Source organism: Ambystoma mexicanum, chromosome 2q (genome assembly GCF_040938575.1).
Source record: "Ambystoma mexicanum isolate Mex_15411 chromosome 2q, UKY_AmexF1_1, whole genome shotgun sequence".
Taxonomy (NCBI): Eukaryota; Metazoa; Chordata; class Amphibia; order Caudata; family Ambystomatidae; genus Ambystoma; species Ambystoma mexicanum.
In genome coordinates, this window is record NC_090924.1 from 544760661 (window position 1) to 544787493 (window position 26833).

The 26833-nt window shown below is 45.8% G+C and overlaps 1 protein-coding gene across 1 annotated transcript in view; it reads left to right on the forward strand.

Annotated features, from left to right (window-relative positions):
• Positions 1-26833, forward strand: part of GARS1 (glycyl-tRNA synthetase 1) — a 279785-nt gene that overhangs the window by 92684 nt on the left and 160268 nt on the right. Inside the window, exons 4-6 of the mRNA XM_069647695.1 lie at positions 3536-3677; positions 10299-10387; positions 14670-14746. Coding sequence (XP_069503796.1) covers positions 3536-3677; positions 10299-10387; positions 14670-14746 — 308 coding nt within the window. The remainder of the gene's footprint in view (positions 1-3535; positions 3678-10298; positions 10388-14669; positions 14747-26833) is intronic.

Below are 26833 nucleotides of genomic sequence, written 5' to 3' on the forward strand. Positions count from 1 at the left end.
GGACTCCCTACCCCTGTGTCGGACCATTTTGTTTGATTCCTATGTCACAACATGAGTCTCTTCCCCAAAAACCTACGAGAAGACAGGATTGGGTAGTCGAGGTGGTAGTGCCGATGTATGGCATCTATAGATGTTATTCTGTTGGTCCTTACATGTCGGTTGGCTTGCCAGCCCCTTCCCCGAAAACTATCTATTACATTGTTGCAGGGTCACAGGATTACCATTGGCCCTTGCCCTCTGCCATCCACCCCTGGATTTCTGTTCTCTGATTGACTGGTGCTGATCTCTCCAGGCCTGGGACCCACCTCTGTTTTAAGTGCACCTTCTCAAGGTAATGAGAAAGTCTGTGTTCCCAATGTATCCGTAAGTACTACCACTTTTGCCTTTGGAGTGCCCTCAGTGTTGCAACGCTGTTAAAGAATCCATGTTTCACTTCATATCTGTATTGTTGAGAGCTATAAATCTTCCCACCCCAGGTGACTGACTATTGTCTGGCTCTGCTGCATCAAGTGGATGTGGAATGTCAAATCGAGCATTCTGGTCTGCAATTTATGAAGATTTATTTTGCTTTTCTACAGATTTCTCCTTGTCTCTTAACTTTGGAATGTGCTGTTTGTCTCTGACCTTGGCTGCGAGCCCTGGCCTGCTGTTCTATGCAGCATAGTTCTGCTTTTCTTCGCCTCTCATCCTGTGTCTTGTGGCCTCATGTAACCTCATTATAGTTATACTATGACTTGTGCTATGTTTCTTATAGGTTAGCAGTATTCAGTCCTTCCAGGCTTCTTATACGATCCTGTAGTTCCATAGGGTTAGTTGCGATAAGCGCCTGCAAGCTTGCTCTGCATCTCTTCTTTTTCCTTGCGTTCAGCGTTTGGCTAATGAGAAAAATAATAAATAGCTTTCGAGGGGGGAATCGGGCCAGGACGACTGGGAGGAAGCCCTTTTTAAATTTCCCCTTAATCCTTCCCTTTTGATGGATATTTGCCAATTTAAAGAAGTCAAAAAATCTAATTTCATTAAAGGGAACTAAGCGTCCAATAGGCACTGAGACGAAGAAGAGGGCTGAAGAGGCATGTGGAAGTGAGGGACAGACAAGCAGATCTTAATGTCTTTGCCAGGGCCAGGCAATTAACAATAAGGGCCTGCACCTGAAATTAATTGCCACACCTAAGAAGCATAAAAGGCTGCAGCAGAAGGGGGAAGTAGAATGGAGTTGGAGCTGGAAGGTTGGCAGTAGTAGCAGGAGAAGAACATGAGGCTGGCAGTTAATGAGATGTTCACTTAAGGGACCCCTGAGCAAGAGGAAAGCGGATTTCACCTGCAAGTCCTGAGAGCGTCCTCTGTTCACAAACCCTGCTTTGCCATGGCTGCATTGAGTGAGATGTGTAAAGATTGAAAGTCTTCCCAGGTGCGCCTAATGGCTATGACTGTAGAGCTGTGGCTGTGCTGCAACCCGAGGCCTGTTTACAGAAGCAAGCCGAGGGACAGAGGCGTGAATGAGACTCCCTGTGGTTAAGGCCGGAACGAAGACACCTATGCTGCTTTGGGGTGTGGGTCTCCATGCCTAAAGTAGCAGCAGCAGAAGTCGTCAGGAAGTGGAATCAGCCGCAACCGCAGTGTTCTTGAAGCTAGTGAGTGAAGTTCCATTTTCGGGCTCACTTTGAAAACCTTGCCGGTAACTGTTACCAGCTCTAAAATAAATTAAGAGGGGGAGCAAGTAGAAACTGGTCGTTGTTGTGAAGAGTCCTGCTAACTGAAAATGTATTACACGCACTTCTAATGCAAGTCGGAGTGCTCGCGTAAGTTTTCATTTTCCAATGTTGAACTGTTAAAATGGTATCTGGTCATTGCATCTAATGCCATTCGATCACATTTTTTCCATCTAAAAAATGTGCATCGAATGCATATTTGTGGCCGGTAAAGGGTTAATTTTTGTTCTGGAGGATTTTAAAGGGCAAAAAACAGGGGTTTGCATGGGTATGCACATTTTTTAGATGGAAGAAATTCGATGCAAATGCCTTTAGATGAAAGGAATTCAATGCAATGACCATAAACCGTAAAAATGTTACCGGAGTGGTCGCGTGTCTCCAATTAAGAAGGGGAACGCTTTCCAAGTCACTCAGAAACCTGAAGCGGAGTTTCACAAATTGTTACAAGGCCTATTACATCAGAGACAGGTAGAGTGTGAATGATTATGATTCCCGGCCAGAGAATAACTGTTAATAAAGGGGAATACAATTCTTCATGGGTCTTTTGAAGTTAAAGATCATCCTTAAAGATTGGTAAGTGTGTACCTAAATCTGTTTCCCTTTTGAAGATCGAACCTTGCAACATCCAGAAAAAGTATTCTGTAAATGCAGAAGTTGTTGAACTGATGAGAAGAAAAAGCATTGCCGAAGCCAGTAGGCAAATCCTTCCTATAGTGAAACTAGCCCTGTTGAAATCTATCCACCTGCATTCTGACCTAGTGTCCTCTGATAAGGTGCGACATCGTTATCCAAAGCTGGATGTGTGGCAATACAGCTTCAGTGTTGCTTCTGGAACCATGAAGGGGTGTGTGAAGCCGGGGAAGGGAGCTGAGTGCTTGTAAGAAGATTAAGTCAACAATCTGTAATGCTGAGACTGAGGTTGAAAGAGCGGCAGTCTGGAAGCAGAGGCAGGATCTATTTTAAAGTATCAAGTTGAAGTAGAACTACCAGAACTGTGGTGTCTGATACTGTCAGTGCATCTTACCCTAAAGCTGGTTGAAGTAGTGGCATACTGTGGAACAAAGGAGCAAGCCTTTTCCCACGGTAACAGTAGTAAAAGGGAGTTATCAAGTGGAAAGCAACACCCTAAGAAGAAGCATCCTGACAGTTATAACTAAGTCAATGAAGAGGTCAGAAATAAAAGGTACGTTTTTGAAGCTGAAGCAGTTTATCATTTGAGCTGTGGCAATCTAATCTTGGAAGGAGGATATCCAGGATTACCCTTGGCTCTGTTTTCTTTGCTAGAATTGTAAGGGGACCTTTTCAACAGACAGCTTGAGCTGTTATCAGTGGATTTTTGTTTGGTGAACTTTTCCAAATAAAATAACTTACAAGAACGTGTGCAAGACTTTACTTTTTCTTTTGAACGTTTGGGAGAAATTGACTTCAAACAATTCTGGGAACGGGATCTACCGAAGACAGATGAGGTCATCCAAATCACTGGTTGTTGGTTATTCACTCATTTATGCTGTTTATTTTTTACTTTGAATGTTTTATTGTTAAGTGTGAGGGCCCGTTTTGTTGATGCTAGGAGTGATCCCTTTAGACCTTAGACTAGGCAGGGAACTCCCAGAGAGAGTAGGTTTGATGAGGATTCATTTGTACTCATCTTTAATAAAATGTTTAATTTGGATAAAAACAAAGCAGTTGTCCGCCTCACATTACTGACCCCTCAATTTGTTGAAATGTTTACCTACATGAGCTAGCATCCTGTACACATACATTCTTGAAAACCGTACTGTGATTCCTAATCCCTTAATGCTGACTCAATGTCAATTTCTTATCAGGTGTGAGTGGCTTATATGACTTTGGTCCTGTTGGATGTGCTTTGAAGAACAACATCATACAGATTTGGAGGCAGCACTTTATACAGGAAGAACAGATCCTGGAGATAGACTGTACAATGCTCACACCTGAGCCGGTCTTGAAGTAAGTGCCTGCATTCTCACGCTTTTAAGTATTCATTGTTTTAAGCTCTTTTATGGTTTTATTTTTGTATTGCTCTGTTTGAATCTAAATCTGTTTGCACAGTGTAAGTGCTTCAGTGCGAACACAAAGCTCTTGGATCATAAGACTTCAATTAGTCAGTAACTACATGCTCTGTGGGGCTGTATTCTTTTAGCCCTTCCATCATATGCATTTAGTTGAACTGCCATGTTAGGCAGAATTCCATTTCTAGATTTCCTTTGCCTGACTTGGAGGGTCCCCCCACTCTGTTTGCTGGGTTCCTTGGTTTCTGGAACCCTTTTTCCACAGTCAGGCTAAATACAAAGACTGGCTAAGCATATGGCTCTCTGTTTGTATGACTTTGCATTAAGAGTGCTTATGACTCCTGTTAACTCAGAATTCCTAATTTTAGTGCTTTCAGGACCCTTTTTAAAGATGCCCCCCCACACCCTGCAAACATTTTCCTTTTTTTTTTCCCTTGTGTTTTTGAGTCTTTTTTGGTGTCCGTCAGATGCCCAGTAGCAAGAGTGCCTCTCGGGCTCCCCATTTGTGCCCTAGGGTGATTCTGTCACCTGTGACGAAGCTGAAGATGTAGTCTGTTGTTCCTTGAGGGAGGACCTTTCACATGGTGTCAGTCTCTCTGGGGGTGGTGCACTGAGGGAGAATCGCATGGGGAAAGGGACCCCTCTGTGATTGCGGACAACTTATCTGAGAACGTGGTGTGACCTGAAGTCCCTGAGGGACCAGAAAGTACAAAGTCTTATACGTATGATTTGGAAACTGGTACTGTGAAGATGACTGGGAGTCAGAGGATCCCTCTGGAGAAGCAGAGTGAGCGGTCTAGCATCTCACCACACATGATTGGTCCAAGGAAGTACAACAGTACCACTCAGGACTATCAAAATAGCTCAGCTGGGACTGAGACGAAAGAAAGGGCTCCTCTGAGGAGGAACAACGAGAGTTGTGCAGGGAAGCAGCAGATGTGAGCCGCAAGGGAAGAAGTGTTGAGAGGAACGGGAAAACCCAAACGTGGGGGGCAAGTAGGGGACCGCTGAGCGAGTTCTCCAGGCATCCCAGACCCTGGCGAAGTGTAGGATGGAGTGAATGTGCAGCCGAGAGGCTTCTGAGAGCAGCCAAGCCGCGGCATATCCAGCTGAAAGCCTAAACTCTTCCAGAGCCTCGCAGAGGGACTCAGCTGCGCGGGAACCACTGTAACCTGTAAGAAAGGAGGAGACCAGTATGCAGGGTGTTGGGGAGGTGCAAGAGGTCCGGCGAAGCAACGGGATAAATATAAAACTGGAAGCAGAGGTTGTTGGACCCAGTGAGTTGTATACTTGGCAGGAGTGAACCAAGGGGATACAACAAAGACATGCGAGTCTGGGGGACTCGCACCCAAATGAGGATAGAGGAGGGTCTGGTACCCTGAACGAGTGGCAGGAGAGTGAACCAAGAGGACACAATGCAGAAGTGCGAGTCTGGGACTCGCACCCATATGAGTAAAAGAGGGTCTGGGACCCTGTGAATAAGAAAACACTGGCTTGGCATGAGAGTGAACCAAGCTGTGTTAAATATTTCGAGTCTGGGGCTCGTGGGCTGGTTTGGAGCAAGAGGGTAAATAACCCTGGAAGTGGCAATTTATTTAAGAAAGGAATCCTACGCTTGATGGCAAACTGTGCCAAGTTGCTAGGAATAAAGAAACACAAGACTGATTACCTTGTGAATTGTCCAATGACTTTTTATCTAAGAAGAAAGGGACACAGTAGCCCTAAAGGAATGAACATAAGACAAGAAGTCAGTGATGGCGCCTGATTAAGACACAAAGGCTAACAAGGACGAGACCTGTTTAGTAAACAAAACTAAATCAATACAATCGCATCTGGATAGTCGCTTGGAGCACGTGGCAAGGCCGACCACGATAGAGCAAACTTCGGCTCTTCCCAATGCTTCCCCCAGCACTAACAAAGCCTCCCTTCCACCTCCACCAATTACCCCCATATCAAACCTACGTTGGGTACTACTTAACACTGGATCATTAGTCAAACATGCGGTTGAGGTGGCCAATTACATTGAACAGAACAGCATAGGCATTTGTGCAGTGACTGAAACCTGGGGTACAGATTCTGCTGGCCCTAGCCTCAATCTGGCAATCCCAACGGGGTACATCCTGATTCTCAAGGACAGACAGGATGGTAGAGGAGGCGGCGTAGTCTTTATTTTACGAGACTCTTACTCTATTTGGGAAGTACCAGGGGCTATTTTGAAAGAAATTGACTCCTTCACAATTGGTATGACTGCGGAAGCTACTGACAATATTTTACTTCTATATCGCCCTCCCTCTTTGAAAAATAACTGGACAGAAGCTCTTATTAATCTTGTGCTTCCTCGGCTTAAACCATATTCACACTTTATTATTCTGGGCGACTTTAACCACTGCCTAGGTGATGAAGATGATTCTCAGGCGCTAGAGTTGCACCAGTCACTATCAGACCTAGGATACTCACAACAAGTGTCAGAACCAACTCACGTACTAGGTCACATACTTCATTGGCTATCTACTCTTAATGCCACATGTTATGATGTTTCTATTATGCCATGTCCTTGGTCTGATCACGCCTTTATACAATTTTCAATATATGTTCCGTTCCCACTGAAATTGAGGAATCCCTCGAATAGTTACTCTTTGTCACGAAATTTAAAACAGCTTACATTGAATAATATAGTGACTTTATTGGATAATAAAATCAGCTTCCTACTGGACACTTCCCTCACAGCCATGTCGACGAACCTGGCCCTCAACATAGCTAGTATTTCTAACATCTTAGCACCAATGAAGTCTAAAATTCAGAAGAACAAAGACCTAAAAAGTCAACCCTGGTTTACGGCTGAGCTTAGAAAGCTCAAAGCCTCAGTGCTTATTCATGGAAAAGTGTCTTGTCTCCTACTACTCAGCAAAACCCACAAGACCTTAGCAAAGGAATACAAATTAGCTATCATGGAGGCCAAACAAAACGTCCACACTATAAGAATAGCCAATGCTGCATCCGATACTAGAGAAATCTTTAAAATTCCGAAAGAACAGTAGATGGCCCCCCCCCCGCCAGCCGACCAATTGGAGATTAGGGTACGCCCCCTGGTGCCAGCGCATACATGATGGCATGCATAACAAACTATTGGGTATAACAGCAGGTCCCAGAAGCTTTTATACTGTCCCGCTATGATTCCCCAATTTAATTTCCATCCAATTACAGAGGAGACTTTACAGCAAGTTATTGAAAAATGTAAACCCACTCGGTGCAAAGGGGATTCTTGTGCTTGTCCCCTCCCCTCATAAAGCAATCTGCACATTTGTTAATGCCTCACTGAGTGAAGGCAGGGTACCTGATGATCTAAAACATACCATGGTTACACCCATACTGAAGAAAGCTGGACTGGCTAGGGATAACCCACAGAACTATCGCCCAATCTCGAAAACACCATTCCTGCTTAAAGTTTAAGAAAAGGTGGCGTACGATCAGATCTCAGAACATTTAGATCTGTAAGAACAGATGATTGGATCCAGGACCAGGAGGGATAACTGGCACACCTGAGAGTTTGTGCTGAATCACCCAGAGTGCAACGCACACTACCGCCTATTTTTCTTGTATGCTTTTCTAAGTGATCGGTTTGGACCGAGGACTATTTTTACTTTTGGACTATTGATGAGCACCTTATTTTAGTTTGATAGATGGTAAACTCCCCTTTACCAGTAAGGTTAGAGAGTTAAAGTGTGTGTGAGAATGTATTCTGATCCGAGTCCTTCTGGCTTGCCACAACTCCCAAGCCTTTGTAACGAACCAACTCCAGTATATGGAAACACTTCCTGCTGTATAGGCGCCATACATAAATCAAATCCATATTCCTCCCAGGATCACCAGCAAGCCTTCTGGTTCCATCTTCCCCTGAATGAGAAGCTTCAAAGTCTGTCGCCCCGATTCCTGTGACTGGACAACTGAACTCTCGTTCGCAGTCATTTACGGCTGGCTCTTTTTTCGTGTGACTCTTCAAGAAAATTGCATATAATTGTTTTTCACTTGGGTCTCCCCTCATGATCTCGGCTGCAGAAGCCGAATCCGGTGTCTGGGGATGATGTGGGAACCCTGCATAGGCGACTACAGTTGACGGAGTACTGTTGCCTTTCTGCTCCTCTGGGAACAAACCCTGACCTGGGAATCGGTGGATCCAGATTAATCGCTCTTCCCAATGGTCTTCAGGTCCACCAGCGACTTGTTGCTAGATCCCTCTGTGGTCTGATCAGCGTGCACAGCAACTTTATTTGAAACTGCTGACTGCCTGCTGCAGAACTGCTTTCTCAGACCCACTGTACTGCTCTCCCGATACTCTGGCCCTGATAGTAGGTATTTCCTTCAGATCTTTCTTAATCCCTGGACTGCATCCTCATGAGACTCTTGAGAGCCTCCCTTCAACGGAAGGACAAACTGCTTCTTGGGGGTCAGGGGGGCCTTTTGCACACAGGTAAAACTTTTCAGCTGAAGACTGCTCCTACCCTCACTACTGCTCTCTTGGTCTCTATTTGAATTTGCCAGTCTAGATGGAAAAACCTTTTCAGACCAATAGCTGCATTTTCCTTTCTAGCTTGGACTCTCTATTGACTCTAACTCTCATTTTAAAATTATATTAATTACATATTCCATGATGCATCTTCTGTTTAACTTACCTATGAGTGTATTTTTTTTGTCTGTTCATAAACTTAATCATATTTTTATAAAAGTATATTATGTGGACAATCTCTCATCGCGCATTAATGGAAAGTGTGTACTGTACCTGTGAACCACCACACTTCCCCCTCCTGTGAGTTAGGCTGTGAAGCACTGTCACTTGGAGAGCCTTGTGCGCTTCAGGGAAACGCTAGTAGCTGACTCGGGAAGATGTAACGGAGGGCACGGACCGCAGAGTTTCAAGGAACATCTCCGTAATGGGCTATTACAGTGCCCAGCAAGGCTGACTTTTAATCACAATACCAGGATTTGCACCCTCACAGAGTTGGTAGCTGCCATGCATATATATATACATGTAAATTGTTCTCTTTTTGCTTTTTATTTATTTGCTGGCATTGGTGAGGGTTACTTGAGCCACTTTTCTATACAAATGTAACTTGGGATACACAGGTTTCAGAGAACCAGTGTTAAAACGCTGGTTCCCAGCAATCAGAAAACCATTAATGCACAGGTCCATTGATGCGTGGTTGACGAGAAGGATAATCGGGAAGTGCATACATTTAGCATTCTTTTCTGGAGCTGGCCTTGCTGCTGGGAGCTCCTGCTTACCTCTGTTTCAATATGAAGATCTGTTTATTAGGTATGAGTGAGTAAAGAAACATCCGAACTTGCGGGCTGTTGGAGAAACGACTTTCCGAACTGTACACATATTAAAGCAGACCTCTTCTGTTTACCATTTACACACGTGAGAAAGTCAGCCAGTCCCATGTTTTCCCTGGGAATTCTGGTGCTTGCACTTTTGTCTTGATTTTAAATTTAGGACTACAAGACCCAGACTTACAAGCGTGGGAGGGGGCGGAACTGAATTGCTTTCTCAAACCTGGAACTGGGAAAAGTGAGCCCTGTGCATTATAATGCACGTGACAGTTGCTGCAGGCCCAGGCGAGTTCATTCTAATGTCCTGCTCTTTGCACTGCAGAGAGGAAATTATGTGTGACTGTAGTGTGTCCATCAAACATTATGACAGAATGACTTTGCAAGGATTGATTCGTTATTTTGTGCAGCAGGAGCGGACATCAGCTCACTGGTATCTGGTAACTAGGAAGCAGGAGTTGCCATTGGTAAGGAGCTAGTACATGGCTAGTCTCAAGTGTATATTCCACATGTGGTGTTCATTAAAACATAACGAATGGTATGCAAATCTAGAGCTCCCAACTTTCCTATAGCCATGCACAAGAAGACAAAGCGGTCCCGTTCACTTTTGTATTCTGGGACTTGTAGTTTACCTAAATTTCAAATGGGAAAGGGACTACAAGTACCAGAATGCAAAGGGAAAGCAAGACTGGCTGGTTTTCTAACGCATTGCCACCGGGAGATTGCGAGCTCTGGCAAATTTCTTCATGTGGTTCTGATCCACCAACATTCCGAAACGCACGGTTAACTTCTCATACGTTTTGTGTGTATGGCACCAGTTGGCCTAGGGAGTCAAAAGTATCTCCTGGTAGCTATTGGTGTCAAGCCAACAAGCTGCTTCTATAAGCAGGAGCTAAAGAGTTGCCTGCTCCTATTTCGGATCCGTTTTTTTTTTTTACACAGTCGCTATTTAGGTTCTAGCAAAATTGAACACTGAGTGGTACTGCAATGCAGTAAATGCAGCTGATGGGGGTGGCTTTAATGTAAAAGGCATCTCTAAAATACCTAGAAAGACATGCCACTACTTTTGATATCAAATGGATGCAAAATTCTAGTGCTGTCCAACTGAATGTAGTGTTGCTACTGTGCTCTTCTCTCCATTCTTCCCTATGATTTCCTTTGTAAATGAATGAGTACATTTGAGAGCAATGATGTCTGATGGCCATGCCCATCTTTCTTTTTTCCCCCATGCTAGGACTTCTGGACATGTAGATAAGTTTGCGGATTACATGGTGAAAGATATGAAAAATGGAGAATGTTTTCGAGCTGATCACCTCCTAAAGGGTAACTTTATTTTCTCTTAAATACCTGTTTGCCTTTGCCAGAGAAACTCTAAATAACAAGTTGGTGGAGTTTACTTTAAGTTAAATGCAAAAGAATAAGTGTTGGGAGTGGTTTTTCTGAATACCACTGGTATGGTATAATTTCTAAGGTTTTGTATGGCGTTAACTTTTATTTTCAGCTTAACTCTGTCCGATGTCCCTCAAAATGCCATTTTGTTATTGTGAACCCCTTCTCTCTTAGCATATATGTGCTCATGGGCTTTGCATCAGGAATGCACTGAGTTAAGCTGGTCAGGACTACCCACATCTGTCGAATTTCAAGGTTTTTGTTGCGTTAAATCGGCACAATTTTTTTCAGTGAATTTCAATGGGTTTCTTATGTCATAGTTTATTCAAAGCCACTGGCCATGGCCACTGCATGTTGCACCAATAGGATTTCATATGGGCCCACTAGCCATGGCCTTCGGGCATGGATAGTGGCCACGGCCATCCACCTATAGGTTTCCTTGGGGCACACTAGCCGCAGCGTTTGGCCATGGCCACTGTACATGTTGCACCAATAGGTTTCTTTTGGTCCCCCTAGCCATGGGCACTGGCACAAAGAGCCGTTCCCCCTGCCTAGTGAATATTATCTACAGGTGGAAAGGGCGCAGGTGTTTGCTCCCACCTGGGGGTGCATGGAATCTGCATTCTCTGGCCATCACTGGCCTTACTGGTGCTGCTGCCCAATCCCTGCCCCCAACAGGACAAAAATCGCGGGCTTCACTGGGTGTGAGCCCGCGGGTGGAAAGGGCGCGCGGGTGTTTGCTTCTGCCTAGGTGTTAGCGACCCGCCTTTGGTGTTCCAATAGGTGCCAGAGCACAGACTGACCGTCGGGAGGTGAAACGGACATCGTGTAGTTGTGTTCCCTGGCTTCATTTGACTTTGTGTGAGATGGTTAGCCTGCGCCGGGGTGTTGCTGTGGATGTGGGGGATGATCATGTAAAGTGCTCGGGAAAAGCCAGGGAAGCAGAGTTTGCTTTGGGCGCTCCAACGTGGACGGGGCAATCACCCGATTGCCTGCAGACCTGGTTTGCGATCTGGGGGGGGGTGCAATGGGGAGCCAACATTCGAGGCATTCAGCACCCATAGCCTTCAAGTTGTCGCTTTGGCCTCATCTTTGGCACCAGCTCCATCCTACTTACCTTCTGGTCCAAAGCCCGGCCCGGCACTATCTGTCTGGCCATAGACTCGCGGATGATACCGGCTGCTGCTGAAGCCCATCCTCTGTCTTCTTTTGCCCCCTCAGCTGTGGATTCAATGGACCTGGGCTTGGATGGATCGGGAGAGGGAAAGCAGCTTAGCCCTCTGTAGCACAGGGAGCGAGCCCATGTCAGAAGTACTCTCGGGGGCTAGCTCCTTCCTACATCCCAGCCCACTTTGGGTACTCAAACCCCCTACCCATGGAAATCAATGCCTGCCAGTTTCATCTTCTACTGGACCTGTTAATGTCAAGCTGTTTGTGTCAAAATCTGCTTTCTGAACTGGCTGAAATTAAAAATCTATTATTGGTTTTGATTAAGGGGGCGATGGGAGGGCCACGGTGCAGGGAGATGCGGGAAGGGTTAGAGGGGGATCACCAGGGGCTGTGTCGGGTTGGCCAGGTCCAGATACTGACACAGGGTCATAAATCCTGTGTCCTTGTCCCCCCCTCCCTCCCTCCAACTCCCCTTTTCCCCTAAAGCCCTGATCGCCCCTACTACCAGAGGTGGACCAACCCCCAATACCAATCTCACAGAGAGAGCCCATCATTAAGAGCCCAACATTGGGGGATGAGTCCCCACTATTGCGGAAGCTTGCCATGAGGGTCCCGGGAAGGTGGGTAATGCATCAATCCCCTGTTATGGGAGGTCTCTGTATAGGTACGATCCACATGAAGAACGTAGAAGTTCCTTCATGGTCTCCCAAAACTACCCTTTAATAGTAGAGAACCAAGGGACACCCTCTCAAACAAATGCCTTCATTGGTTGCGGTCTATAGGGGAACTGTGCTTTTGTGACTAAGGACTCTATGTTGGAGTGTCCAAGGTATTGCCTGCCAAAGCTGACTGTCAAACATTTTTCATGATTGTTGTAATAATGCACTAGAAATATATTGCTAGGATGTACTTTGATGGCCTCACAGGCCGAATAAAGTTGATGATGATGATGAATATGATCATAATAGACTGCACCTCCTCCCCCCATTATCGGGGTAATAGAAACCGGAGAAAAAATTATCTTGGTAATTCCCACGATAATATAACGGCAGTTACCGCAGATTAATGTTAGTTTATTGTAAAAAAAAAAAAAAATGGTGCCTCCATTACTGCAGTCATTATCGTAGTAATTTGGATTACTGCAGTATTACTTCCAATAATGTGAACATTTCCGAACTGCAATGGGCTCCCCAGGCCACCTCCAACTCTCTAACTTTGCATGGGGTACTCTTTCCGCCCTCCCCACCTCTAGCCTGATGTCATTTCATCCCTTTTCCTCCTTCAAACAGCTTTTATTTCCACTTTCCGTTTCACCCCAATAATTCCTCTGATAATCGCCACCCCTGGACCCCAAAATGATGGCTTTTTCATTTCTGAAAACCCTCTGTCATGCATTGTGGGACACATATGGTGACCCTGGGGGGCTTCGCTCGGCCTGAAACTATGAGCCCCGGGGCATTACCTGAAGCAGCCAGCCTCCCAGTGCGAACTGGTTCCAGGCAAGCATACCAGAAGACCTAGGGATGCAGCGTTTCAGACTCCTCCCTCATTTTGTCTCTTCAGACACTCTGGAGCCTTTGCGGGCTTCCCAAGGGATTTCTGCTGTTGACCAAAGTCAACCAGGGCCTCCACCACCCAGGACGGCAGAAGGAGCGAGCAAGGACAAGTTACCAAGAAAAGGCTACAAATGAATACAGCCATCATTTTTGGGTCAGTGGTGACCCTTCTGTGTATTACCAGGGCTTTGAGTACATCCCACGGATATAAATCGCATAAGTCGGTAGAACATGTTCACTGCCACCAGCCATTCGTATGCTTTAGGAGCAGTGAGAAAGAAGGTACTGGTAACCCCTCAGCACTCCACAGAAGGTGGGGTGTACTGATCTCGCAATAGAAAATGTAGGAAGGTTAAAAAGTATTTCTCTGCTCTTAGGAACTTAAGTTCTCACAAGGAAAACAAAATACAAAGGAAAATAAAATACAAAGGGAAGCCCAAATGGCTCCCAGCTGGCCTGCACAAAAGGTGCTGTGTGCTACAAAATTAAATTACGGATGCCTTACAAAGTATAGAGGAAAAATGACTCCATAAAAGTACAAAAGTAATGACCGAGGGTTCCCATAGACCTATTAAAAGAATTAGTGAGTGGGCAAAAAGGCCCCTACTCACTCAGGAGACGGATCAAAACAACCCAGTAGTCCAGCAAAAAGTTGTAGGAGGGCTCCCAGGTGAAGTAAGTTTGGCATAGAAAGCTATGAAAAATCTACCTAACGGGAAGCGACATTGCAGCACCCCAGGAACAATCACAGCATAGCATAGGAAGTCAAGTAATTAAGGAGGATTGTTGGATGAGATGCAGCCCAGGAAGGATGCTGAGCAGCCCAAAGCAGGCACCTAAACAAGACCCAGGACCTGGGGCTCCGCCCGTATGCCCAGACCTGGTCCGTATTGGCAGCTCATTTTTGTGGTAGATCTTCAACAATTCAGGTAAGAATCAAGTGGTCCGAGTAATGTAAATGGCCTCCCCTAGATATCTGCATTCACTCATAGGCTGGCCTGAGACATCCTCCATTCACACACCAGGGAGACCCACACAGGTTGTATCGGCTACTCGAGGAGGAGTTTTGTTAATGTAAACAAATGTTTTTAAAAAAGGTTGCCTCGTTGTGGCATTCATTGTCGCTGCAGGAAGTAATCAACCCCCCCCTGCCCCCGAACTCCCAAGCAAAATTAAGGGCCACGTGGAGGAGAGGGACACTGGTATACTTTTGGCCTGGGTTTGCTTAGTAGGCTTTAGAGTTTGCTCCAGGTATCTGGGAAGGCTGCCTTGAACAGTAGTAGAGCTTGGTTCTGCTGGAAGTTGGCAGGCTATTTCATAGCAGGGGGGAGAGTGGGTGGGAGGGAGACTGCAATGGTGAAAACCTAGACAGTGTTATTTACAAAATGTGCTGGTGACCCATGACTTTTCATAATTCTCGCCTTTTTACTGTCATGCATTGCTCCTCTCTAACAAAGTGTTACAACACATTGTTTTTTCTTTGCTCTCAGCTCACTTGCAAAAGTTGATGTCTGACAAGAAATGTTCAGCAGAAAAAAAAGCTGAGATGGAAGGTGTTCTCACACAGGTCAGTGTAATGGACTTTGAACCACAATCCACTTCTAGGGAAAAAGTGGTGGCCTGGGATCCAGAGAGTAGAGTACATAGCAATGGCTTCACTCACAGGTTGTCCTAATGTAATACACCTGCCTAGTACATCTTGTGACATGCTAGCCCTTACTAAATGAAGAGCTTAATTTTCTTTAAAAAGAAATCTTATTTAATGGGATTTCCCAAACATTTGTTATCAGGAAATTGAGTCACCCTGCAATGTGCCAATGACCCACCGTTTATTACTGGCAAAATAAATCTGAAATCATTGTTACACATTGCTGTGCATGCCAGCACATCAGTGCTGAATGTTTTCTGGTACTATGTTGCAACTTCTTTGTTCACCCACTAGGTTCTTTACCCAGGTTTCATGAATGGAATTTTGAAAAAAATATTTTTCTTGTATCGTTCTGGGAGTCTCTAAAACCTAGTCATTGCTTTCCTTTCGCATAATCTAATGTTTTAAAGTTCTCATTCAGTGTAATGTCCTTTCAACTACAACTGGAATTTTTAGCATTAACAACTCTTTGGGCTGCAAGCTCAGAAGCCATTTTCTTTGAAGATTTTTCACTTTGGCAAGTGTATAATCCTTAATTTACAGTTGTCTCCATCACCTAGAACATTCTTTTAAAGTAATGTATGTATCCATCCATTTTTGAGATCCAAATATAAATTTACAGTGCGCACACCTTTTTATGTATTCTTTTCAGGCAGGTACATTGCTGTTCAGGGTTACTTACAACTGTTTATAACGTATCGGTTATAATGATATGGATAACCATAACGAGCATTAGCATGGGAAAATGGATTTTCAAGGAACCGCTAATGGTGAACAAGCAGGGAAAGTAAGGGTGAATGAAAGTTTGGAGCTTGATTGCAATTTCTGCATATTCATGGCAGTGAGCTATGGGTGGTGCAGCGCATAGGGAGGGATTGCCGGGCTGTTAACGGCTTGCGTTCTGAAACCGACTGGCGCTTCTCCTCTTCCATGGTGACCTTGCCCTGACCAGTGCTTTTTGCAGCAGCCGGCAGAGACAACATTAGCTGCGCTATAGAGTAAGTAGACTGCAATGGCTGGCCTCACAGATGGGACTGCTGAACCCTGTGGTTGTCCTCGGAGCAGCTTTGCTGTAATACAGCAGTGCAATCTGTCTGCACTAAAGATCTCCTTTGCCCTCAACTGAAGGCTGCAGAGCCAACCAGTGCCACCTCCTCAGAAGAGCTGAGGGATGAGAGACCGCAAGAATTCCAGGACATGACCGGCCAGAAGCAACTTCTACTATAGGAGGAGCAGGAAAGCCCCTTGATTGAAAGGCAAGGTCAATTTGTCACATTCTGCTCAGTGAGAAAACCACAACTGGAAACTGCAGCAGAATTTCAAGCACAGGCATTACACCCTGGAAAAAGTAGCATGGCAACAGTATGGTCTCCCCAGAGAGAGGGCAATCTCATCCCAAAAAACCCAATCCCCCCCAACTCCCCCCCCCTTTCCCCCCACCCACAGTGCCAAAAGCTTTTCCCCAGGGAAAGAAAACCTCACTCAAGTGAAAACCAGGACTGGCCATGAACAACCTTCCCAGTGTATGAAAGTGCTGCACACTTGGGGGGGGGGGGGGGGGCGTTAGTGGAGGGAGAAGAGGCCAGACCCTCCTTTTCAGAAAAATACCCTGTGCTGCTGCCCTAAACTGGACCCAACAAACTGCATGCAAAGGAGAAATCCAACAAAACAAGCAGCAGTTCTATTTCATATTAAATTGTACCTTTTTCCACCCTGCTCCATTCTTGAGACTATAGCATTGACTGCTCTGCCATGTTTACCCCTTGTAGAGTCAGGCAATATGCCAAGAGGGATTGGTCTTCCTGAATCCTTAACCTAGGTTCTAGGAACATTCTAAGCAAACGTAAGGAGAAGGAGGTGGCAAGGTGCAGGTAAACAAAAAGAGCAAAGAGATGAAAGCAAGGGATAGAAACAAATGGGAGATGTGAACAGTAGGTGAGAGAATGTGATCATGAGAGCCAGAGGGGTCGAGATTTGGGAGTAAAAAGCACAACAAACAAGGGAATCTGAGGGAGGGGAGTTGGGGAAGGAAAGTGGGAAAGAAAGAGCAGTAGAAAAAGGACAGATTGTGATGAGTATGGAGAAGGTGGGAGGAGCCAGAGCAGACATGGGGCAATTAAAGGCAAAGGAGTGGAGGTTATTGGGGGTCAGAAACTAGGACAATGGGACTTTGGCAGAGGAGGAGATAAATGATTTGGTCCTATGTCATGTCTGATGTGTTTTTGTGTGTGCTTGCAGAAGCTGCAACGGATCTCGTCTACTCTGCAGGCAACAGCTTCCAATCATAGAAAGATGTCCTATTGATTTTAATTAATTGGCTGCTTATCTGTGTGCCTCAGCCTACAGGGTGTATCCTTCTGTTCAAATAACATAGCTTAGTAGAGTAATGTTTCTGCTGCAGAACTGTGTGGGATGTTCAAGACTCATGCCTCCAAAAAAAGAAAAAGCCCCCAGTGAGTGAATGCACCTTTTGCAGCCAAGTTGTATACATCTTACATTGTCGCACAGCAACTTCAGTGCAGTGACACAGGGAAGTCTTTCAGATTTCCGAAAGGTTTAAATACCTTCTCTCGGATAAACTACTGTTTCCCAGAGCAGTAAAGTGAAATTGACTTTATTTACATTTGTAACTTTCTAGACTCGGCACACACTATCTTATAATGGGTTGCTGGAGTGGTTTCTTAGTATCCCCTTTGTCTAGCTTCTCATGCAACATTTTTATGTCGCCCTTTCCTCGATGAATGGCTGGTGGCAGTGGTTTACTTTTAACTACTGTGGTGTGCATTTACTGCGGGCTGCTTTCACAGCTGCAGTAAAGCACCCAAGGGTGCCTTTTTGCCAAAATGGCCCGGTCTTCTTTTTTCACCATTTCTTTGTTGAAAGGTCGTTCTTGAGGTTTACTCTGCGCGCCAAACCAGGTTTGGTCCCTTTGTTCGCTTTGCCTTTGGCGGGATTCACAAGTGAAGCCCACCTCTGGCACCAGGGTGTCTGGTGGGGGCAGGACGTGAGGTAGGTGCCCGAAACTCCCTGTGCTTAGTCTCCTAGGAGAGCCAAATGCACTGTGTAGTGATTGGCCATCTGACTGTCCAGCAAGGACAGCCACCCTGTTGGAGGACTGACAGCTAGGTTGGAATGAATGGGAGAGAACTGATTAAAAGGCGAGGCTTTTGGCTTGGAAGACAAAGTCGACCACTGGACGAAGGAAACAAAGAAGAACTTGAAGAGGATGCCTGCTGAAACTCCTGGACCGTTGGTTTGCCTGGTGAAACCCTGCTGCTGTGCTGAAACTCCAAATTCATATCGACAGAGAAGCCCCTGCAAGGACACCAACTCACCTGGAGTTGGTGGGACCAATCGACTCCAAAGTAAGCCACCTGGACATTCTCCCGGAGCTGGTTGCATGTCTACAGAGTTGGTGCTGGAAACTGAAACTCCAGGGAGAGAAACACCTGATTGTGTGCATTGCTTTTAAGTTGGCAAAGAGCTCCAGGAAGATCCTCTGGACTCCCAGGAAGCAGGACTGACCGAGCATAGCCCCCTCACCATAGTGCGGACCCCAGAAGCAAGGAAAGTCCATCTCGACAGCCAGAACCCATGGTGTTGCTGTATGTGGTAGTTGCAAGGAGCTGAAACACTGAAGTGCCACTTGTTGGAAAGATTGCCAGTTGCGACCGGTGACAGTCCCATTGCAGTGCAGGAATCCCCTGAAGTCCTCCCGCTTGTCCCCACGACAGAGGCCCAGGAACAGTGACATCTGCAGAACTGTCCAGGAACAGGAGTCATCTGCTGCACTTTTTATTCAATACAAAGGTACTGTAAAGTCTGAGAGAACTTGCCTCTCATTGTAGAGTTGCTAGCATCTTCTACTCACAAGCCTAACCAGCTTGTGGCCCTACATTCGTTCTTCTTTTCCTCAACGACTTCTAAAACATTGTGCAAAGATGTGTCAACATGGCTACCAGGACTGCTTCAGCCCATATAAGACTTTTGCCCATTGACTTTGGCTTAACCTGTCTACCGAATGACTCTGCTTAGGGGATCCAAAAGTATTTGCCTGCGTAAGAATATTTGTGATCTCTTGTTTGTTCCAATAACCTTTTCCTTTGACCCATTTCTAAAAGTATTCTAAATACAACATTAAGATATTAATGTCCCCAGCACCCTAGCTATTGAAGTCACCTGAGGGTGTAGGTTGTGACTGTGGGCCATCCCAAAAGGGTCTTTACTGATTTAGAAACTAAGAATGTGTAGGTTTTGAGTGTATTTGTGTGTTGCTTTCATATTGCTACCGTCTGAAGAAGGCTTATTCTAACTGACCGATAAATGCATTAATAATTGTTTATTCATGAAACCTTGTGTGTAAGTGTTTATTTTGAATACCTCTCACTGTGAATCTCTAACTCCCCTACAGCTCACATTGACCCCTCTTGAGATAAGCCTGGCTGCGCAACACGCTAGCAACCTGTGTAGTACACGCATAGTCCAAAGGTTGGGTTCCTATTGCCAGGAGGTCTGGGTGGTTGTTGTGCACCCAAAGGGTACTGCATACACTATTGCCTAACACTCTTGCACAAAGTTAGAGAGTTTGTAGAAAATCACTTGTAGGGTCACAAGCTGTTGAGCATGTGAGAAAAAAATGTTGAATCAACTCTAAAAGGTAAGCCAATGCAATTCCCAACTGAGAAGAACACAGCTAAAAGACAAGGAGGTAAGTACCACAAGCCTAAACAGTACCTCTGGTTTGAAGAAGTGGTCCAGCTGGATTCTTTCTTGCTACAGCGGTGCAGACCCTTGTTCCTGAGCCTCAGTCGTCGGGACAAACGGGAGGATGTCTGGGGGGCTCCTGCAGCAGTACTTGAGGTTGTTGGCAGCCAAGGGCTCTTTTCGGTTCTGCAGCACTTCGCGGTTTCAGCGCTTAGCAAACAGCACCGTGGTGGATCTTGGATACCGGTCAGACTCTTTGCTCCCTCTGTCCTGCACTCTGGTGAGGGGACTCTGGATCTGGAGGTCCTTCTTCCGGATGGTCCTTAGGAGTCTCCTGGAGGTTCTAGCCGGATTTGTTCCGTGACAGACGTTGCACTTTACTACGGACACTCGACTCCTGGCATTGGATTCTTACAGCAACGAAGAAGCACATCCAATCAGGAATGGTTGTCCAGTGAGTTCGTCTCAGGGTAAATTGGTCCCACTAACCCAAGGTCCAGGAGGTTGCAGCAAGCTTTGTTCAGATTCTTCATCCGGTGTTTCTCCCAGTGGTCGACTCTGCCTGTAGTCCCAAATCCCTCGCCTTTTTAAGCAGGTTTCTTCCATTCCTGCACAGCCTCGGCTGTCAATCACACAGCAGGGTGGCTGTCCTGAAAGGACAGTCAGCCAGCCAATCAGGACTAGTTGCATTCTGGCATTCCTAAAGACAAAGGAGTGTCGGGACCCTCACTCACATCATGTCCTTCCAGTCACACTGGAGCCAGAGGCGGGCTTCGGGGATGAAGCCCGCCAAAGGCAAGACAAAGGGCTCAAACCTGTCTCAACGCACAGAGTAAAATCCAACAAAAAAGCTCACAAACAGAAAATGGTCACCCATGGGTGCTTGTCATGCAGTGTTGAGGAAGGTATCCCTGGTGACTATGGAGCAGCTGGCGATTACGCCGCCATTAGGATGTTCTACCATTTCTGTTACTTCCTATATTTCCGCTCTAGTCTTTGTCATCTGTTTCTTTGCTTCCGTACTTAACCACGCCCCTTTGTTTTGGCCAGCGCGTTGCAACCCTTTTGCATACCGCTCTGGTTACTCGCTCTGTGCTCTATCTGGCCTTTGCCGTGTTTCTTAGTCGACCAGTCCCATTCCAGTGCATTCTCTCCTATCATTTGTTTCCCTTGTTCTAGCTCCCCGGTTTGCCTTCTAGCCTTTACTTTCTAACTCACTTTCCTTCTCCGTTTACTTAACGGTTCTGGCCGTTGTTTTCTTGCTCTTACTGCTCTTCTGCTCCTCCTCCTTTTCGCTCTACTACTCGCTTTCGGCCGTTTCTTGGCTTTCCGTTCTTACCTGTACCTCTTCCATCCTCTTGTGCCTTTGGTTCCTTAGCTGCCTTCTCACGCTCCTTTAGCGTTTCTTTTGTACTGTCAACGGGATTCCAGCCTCCTCTCGGAAACATTCTCGGAGACAGATCGCCTCCATTACTCCCCATCACGTGACCAGGATTCCGATCATTAGTTCTACTATCTTACCTGGACTTTCTATAGCACAAACTCTGCAGTCAAGACACAACATCCAAGAGTTTTTTTTTTTTAGCTTCAGCTTTTTTCCTCTCAGATCGGTCTCTTCAGGAAGGGGCCCTTTGCTTTCCTGTTCTATCAGGTGGGCAGGGTGGCTTCTAACCACGGAAGACCATTTCTCTTCACAAAGAAATCAACAAGGAGAAAGGGGTGAAGATACAAGTCCTCATTGGAAGATACAAGTGAGGAGGAATGGGTTCTGGAGAATAATAGTTCTGATTCTGAGAAGCCCCGTGCAAAGTTTGACAGTGCTGTACTACAGCTGAGTGTTCAGCCTGCGGTAGTAAAAGACAATGGTAGTAAAAATTAAACCACTGCCACCATCCATTTTAAAGTAGTGAAGGTAACATAAAAATGTTACAGGAGAATGTAGGCTAAGGGGCGACTAGGTAACACTCCCCCCCACCCCCCCAGCCATCTGCATAAGATGGTGTGTGCTGGACCAACAAAGAGAAAAGGTAAATAAAGTCAATTTCACTTTACTAGTCTTTGGAACTGTAGTTCACACAAAGGTATTTATATAAAGGATTTCTCAGTGACACTGCACTGAAGGTGCTGTGTGTCACCATACAAAAAGTATATGCCTATGGTGTTTGTCAGACTCCAAAAACAGTGAAAACATAGAAGTCCAAATCAGTTAAAAACACATGAACGCGCAAAGGGTCTCACTCACTCAGGAGTTAAAATTAAAAAGTTGTCATTAATTCCAGCAAAAGAGCAGGGGTTCTCTAAGGTGGGAGGATTTTAGCACAGAAATGAGAATTCTCCCTAACAAGTGTGATAAAACAGATATGCAATTGAAATCAATTAACTTACCTTAGAAAATAAGAGCCCTGACAATTTAGAAGGCCTTCACTGCTAAGGTAACTAGGCCTAGTTCCACAGTCAACTGTCTGAGGTAAGTACATGTTGTAGCGGTCTGAAAGTCTGCAGAAGTGAACAAGTATTGGCGAAGCCAACAGGTAGGTGTAAATTAGTCCTGTAAGAAGAAAACAAATGTACATTCAGTAGATTAGGGATGTTCACCCAATCCCATCACTCTATTGGAAGCCCGGAGTGGGGTAGAATCCTTGGCCATAACTCCACTGGGCATGACCAGGCAAGAGAAATTTGGAGTGAGGACTGTACAGCCCTATGGCCGGGGCAAGGTGGAAACAGGTTTGCAAGTCTCCCCTAAGCCCCCTCTCCCCCCGACTCACAGAAAAATCACCCCTAGGGTTCTCCGATTCACTAGGCTATCTTCTGTCTGCTGAAGGGGTTTCAGGCGTAGAGGTTTGGGTGATAGTTTTTCGGCTTCAGCCATGGTTAGGCAGCGTGAGTGACCAAGACAGTTCTTGAGACCTTGAAGCTGGATGGACCAGGCACCCAAGGATTAATATCACCACAGGCCCCATGAAAACAGGGGACCCCATGACACAACTGGGATGGACATCCGTGAAGAACCCTTATCTCTACGGCAGCAGGTGACCCTAGCGAAAGTGTCTGATGGCTGGATCCTTTTGCATTGGGTTCGGACTGGTTGGTTCCAACAACCCAAGGGTTGAAGCATTGGCAGGGCCCATCAGGAGATCAACACAGAGAGACGGGGCTTCACAGGGACTTGGCTGGAGACCATGCTTGATGTTTTCAACTGTTGTCCTTGGGTCTTCAGTGGGCTGCAACTCTTCAAATAGTATCTGGAGCCAAAACCCAATGAACGGCTGCAGGATCCCTTTTATTTTAAATTTGAGCCAGGGTTCCCCTTAGCCCAACAATGACTGCTTCTTTCTCCATATCTACCCAGCAGCAAACCTACTGTGAGGTTGGCATCTTGGAAGGAGACAGACAATAGATTTAATGGATAACAAAAGGCTTTATATTAAAGAAAATGACAGAATGGAGTAAGGTCTAACTTGCCCCTACCTAAAGAAACTTAGGGAAGTCTGTGTCAATAAGTTCAACTGAAGTCTGTCGGTTTCCCCAGCCTATGCCCTCACAACTAAGACTAAACCATGTGAAGGGATGCAAACTATAAATTAAGCATTGTTCTAAATGTAAAGCTCTGACCTACTTCCAGCTCGGGCTTACTCTTCAGCCTCTCTTCCCCATATGTCAACCAGTTTTTCACAATTTTCAATTTACCTTCTTCTGGACTTGAATTAATAATGTTCCGCAGGTTTGTAAAGGTCCGGATGCCCTTCCCCAAGTCACAAAAAGAAGTATCTTGAAGCTTGGTTCTTTAGACTGAGTTTCTGCAATTCTTTATAGCTCAGGGTTCCCTTCCCCAAGTCTTATATGCAACAATGATCGTTTTCCTTTTGACACAATAGCAAACTTCCTTGTTAGCACATAGGGGTTCTCTGGTCTTGGCGCAGTTATTACACCGCATGGTCCACCCCCTACAGGTCACGCAAACAGGAACTTCAAGTTTTTTGTAGTTCAATATTCAGCTAAACCAGTGTTTTCTCAAATGCAGTTCCACACCATGCACTTGCTCAACATTGACTTTAACTCTATAGTCAAGTTCTTCAACTTAGTTTCCTGTTTTTTTCCAGTTTGTAGTTCAATCTTAGTTTATTTGCATTCAATTTGGAATCCAATGTTAGCAATTGTCATGTAATTCAATATTCAAAATGAATAGTCTTGCCTTCCCTTTCACTCCGGTATTCAATATATGCATTTTGCTTATTTCATTCAGTTCAGCATTCAATAAGTGCAACTTTGCTTACTTTCATGATTCACTAATATGTTCACGGTCCTTTTGGAGCGCCCGCGTGGTTCCAGTGTCCCCGCCACTTTCGGAACCCGGTGGCTTCTCTTGGCGACTTATCCCCAAGCGTGAAATCCTTTTCACTGGGTGCTTTGTCCAGCACACGCTGGCTCCCGTGCTCCGTTCCACCTATGCTCCACGGCAGTGCCTGCTGCCCACCTTCGTTTCCGAGGATTCTCTGTCCTGCACAATCCCACCAGCAGGACTCCTGGGATCTTGGTCGCCGTCTCAGCTTCTCTCTCTCTCTCAAGCACAACCCTTTCTGTTGTGGCTGCTTCTTCTCTGGCTGCTTCTCATGTGTTTCTGCCTTCCACCTCTTATATACCTGTGGTCCTTCAATGGGCTGCAGGTGTATTCCATTAATCAATGCTGCCTGACTCTGATTACAAGGAAATGACTCACCTTCATGCATCTTCTTAGTCCCAGTACTAATGTGGTGTCTATTGCACTCAGTTGCTTCTTCCTTGTTTCAGTACTAGAGTGGGGAAAGTGTTTAATGTTTCTTACTCTGTGGTTTCTTCCTCGTCTCAGTACTGTTGGATACCTCAAGAGGGTAATAAAGGGCAACTGCTCTGAAATAACCCATAAAGGTCAGGGGAGGGCTAGGCTGGTTGTCACAAGGATAAATGCAGACAATGTGGTTTGCCCCAGGGTACCTTCTCCCCAATCCTTCTCCTTTTTCTAACACGTTTGGGGGGTAATAATATCTCCTGACCTCAGAGACCAGGGAACATATGGTGAACAATATCCCATAACCACTTCTAGCATAGGGGTTCCCTCCTGAAAGGGGCGTGTGGAATACAGTGTCTTGCCAAAGGGCATCCCACCTCCAACCCCCAAGGACCCCCTCCATCCAGGTGGTCCTCCCTTGCTTGTCCATCCCCAGGGGCAGGCCCCAGGGGCAGGATCCAAAAGCGATTGCTTTTCCCTGGCCACATGTATGGAGGATCCAGTGGGAGAAGATGTGGGACTGCCCTCAGGCTTCTCGCACTTACCCTAGTTGGAATGCGAATTGCGACTAGATGGTACCATCCCCCATATTTGGAACTCACGGTTTTGGCCCGGGAAAGCGCTTAACATATGACATTTCTTGACCTGCTGTCGTGAAGAAGGCCAAAGGACAAGATGGCTAAAGTACTGGGCAAAAATGTTTGATAAAAGGCAGAGATTACGGTAAAAACAGAAAACAAGGTAGGAAAATATCTGCTGTCACCAGCATGTCTTGGACGCATGAGAAATGTAACATAACCTGTTACTAAAAGGAAAGGAGACACAAAGTACCCCTGCAGCATTTCACTATAAGGTAATGTGTGCTGTAGTATAAAAAAAATAAAGGAATCTCGCAAATGGGAGACTGAACCCCCCCCCCCCGCACTGGTAGCCTCATGGGCCGAACAGTTACCGCAAAAGAGAAAAGCCGAAGAAAGAAAGTAAAACAAAAAGGCTTTACTTATCTCTAAAAGTGAGGTCCGGGTGCGGGTGGTCGGGGTGCCATTGATGCCAATGGATGGAAAGCTGTAAAAAGAAAATCTTTCCTATGCAGGTGTTGGGCCACAATATGCTGGAAGATGACCAGGACACTTACCCATCTACCTCTCCTTACCTGTTAAATCTTCCTTGGAGAAACCTAGTCCTAGTTTCTACCCGACATTGACATAAAAAGCCTGCTTATAATATATTCTAATGCTCTGAATTTGTTTATATAATTCAACTTTCTGAATTGTTATACTGTCTTAAAGCTTCCATCGCTCCCTCAGTGTTGAACCTTATTGTGCTAAGCTATGAAGTAGCGCTTCCACTTTCACCCCAGTTCCTCTCAGCCATGGCAAACAATGCATTAAACCCTCTTGTAAATATGATAATTCAAATGAGGCCACGGTTCCACACCCTATGTGTTTTGACTTTTGTAGCATGCAGTAAGTGAAATTCTCCAGCATGGCGTCTGGCATGGATATTCCCTGTCGTCAGGCCTCGGTTAAAGAAAAGTTTCACTTTCCCTTTAAAACTGTATTACTCCTCTAAACCAATCACTGTCCTCTGGGTCATACTGCACCCATCCAATGACCCTGGTGGTTATCTTCAGATTTTTACTGCACTCTTCAGTGTTGGGAGTCCTCCAGTTGCTCTCTGAACTTATTTAATTCTTTCGTAAATTTGCAAAACTAGTTAGAATTTGACCGATTTTTGCTTTGTCTTTGACGAAGGATAGAGACCGGCAGCGGAGCTCGGCTACCGGCGAAGATCTTCATCCACCGTCAGATCATCAAAAGTTTCGAGAAGACCCAGCTTTGGGGCCTACTTTGTGCCCTTTAAGCATGGCTTAAGAGAAGGAAGTTCTGAAGCCTCTTCAAACTGTGCACAAAGTGTGGTTTAAGAAACGTCTTCGTAGAAGATTGACACCATAAATGCTTGTACTGCCTACATCCGGACCACGAGGGATGCAAGGTGTTCTGTGGTTTCTCGAAGAAAACCAAGAAAGCCACATACAGTAGACTGTTCACATGGCTCAAGTCAAGCAAGGCTTTTGACGCAGCCTTCCAACAAAAGGAGCATCTACGAAGAGAAAGTCGCTAACCCCTCCCAAACCCGGTGTGTGCACGGTTAGTCCGACAAGGGAAAATTCTGGGGTGGACTTGTCAAAGCCAGCTAAGGCTTCACCAAGGCTGTCAACAGAGCAAACAACGCCACCGTCGACTAAGGCAGCAGACAAGCACTTCGTCTTAGTCACTGACGTCCACCGCAGCTCTGAAAGAGAGCGTGTCCAGGAAAGAAGTGGTGGACGCCCAGCGGGTGTCCTTGCCCCCAACGCAAGATACAGCTGCCGAAGCAGCGGTGAAGGAACCGGCAACAGGGAGAGACCTGGCGGTCTACTCCATCCCAACAGCCTCCTGAGAGGGAAGCGGCCCCACCTGTGGAACCTCCCAGGTATGCGGACTGGCAGGCTCTTGAGGATAGACCGGAGCAGATCTACTCTAGTACGGACG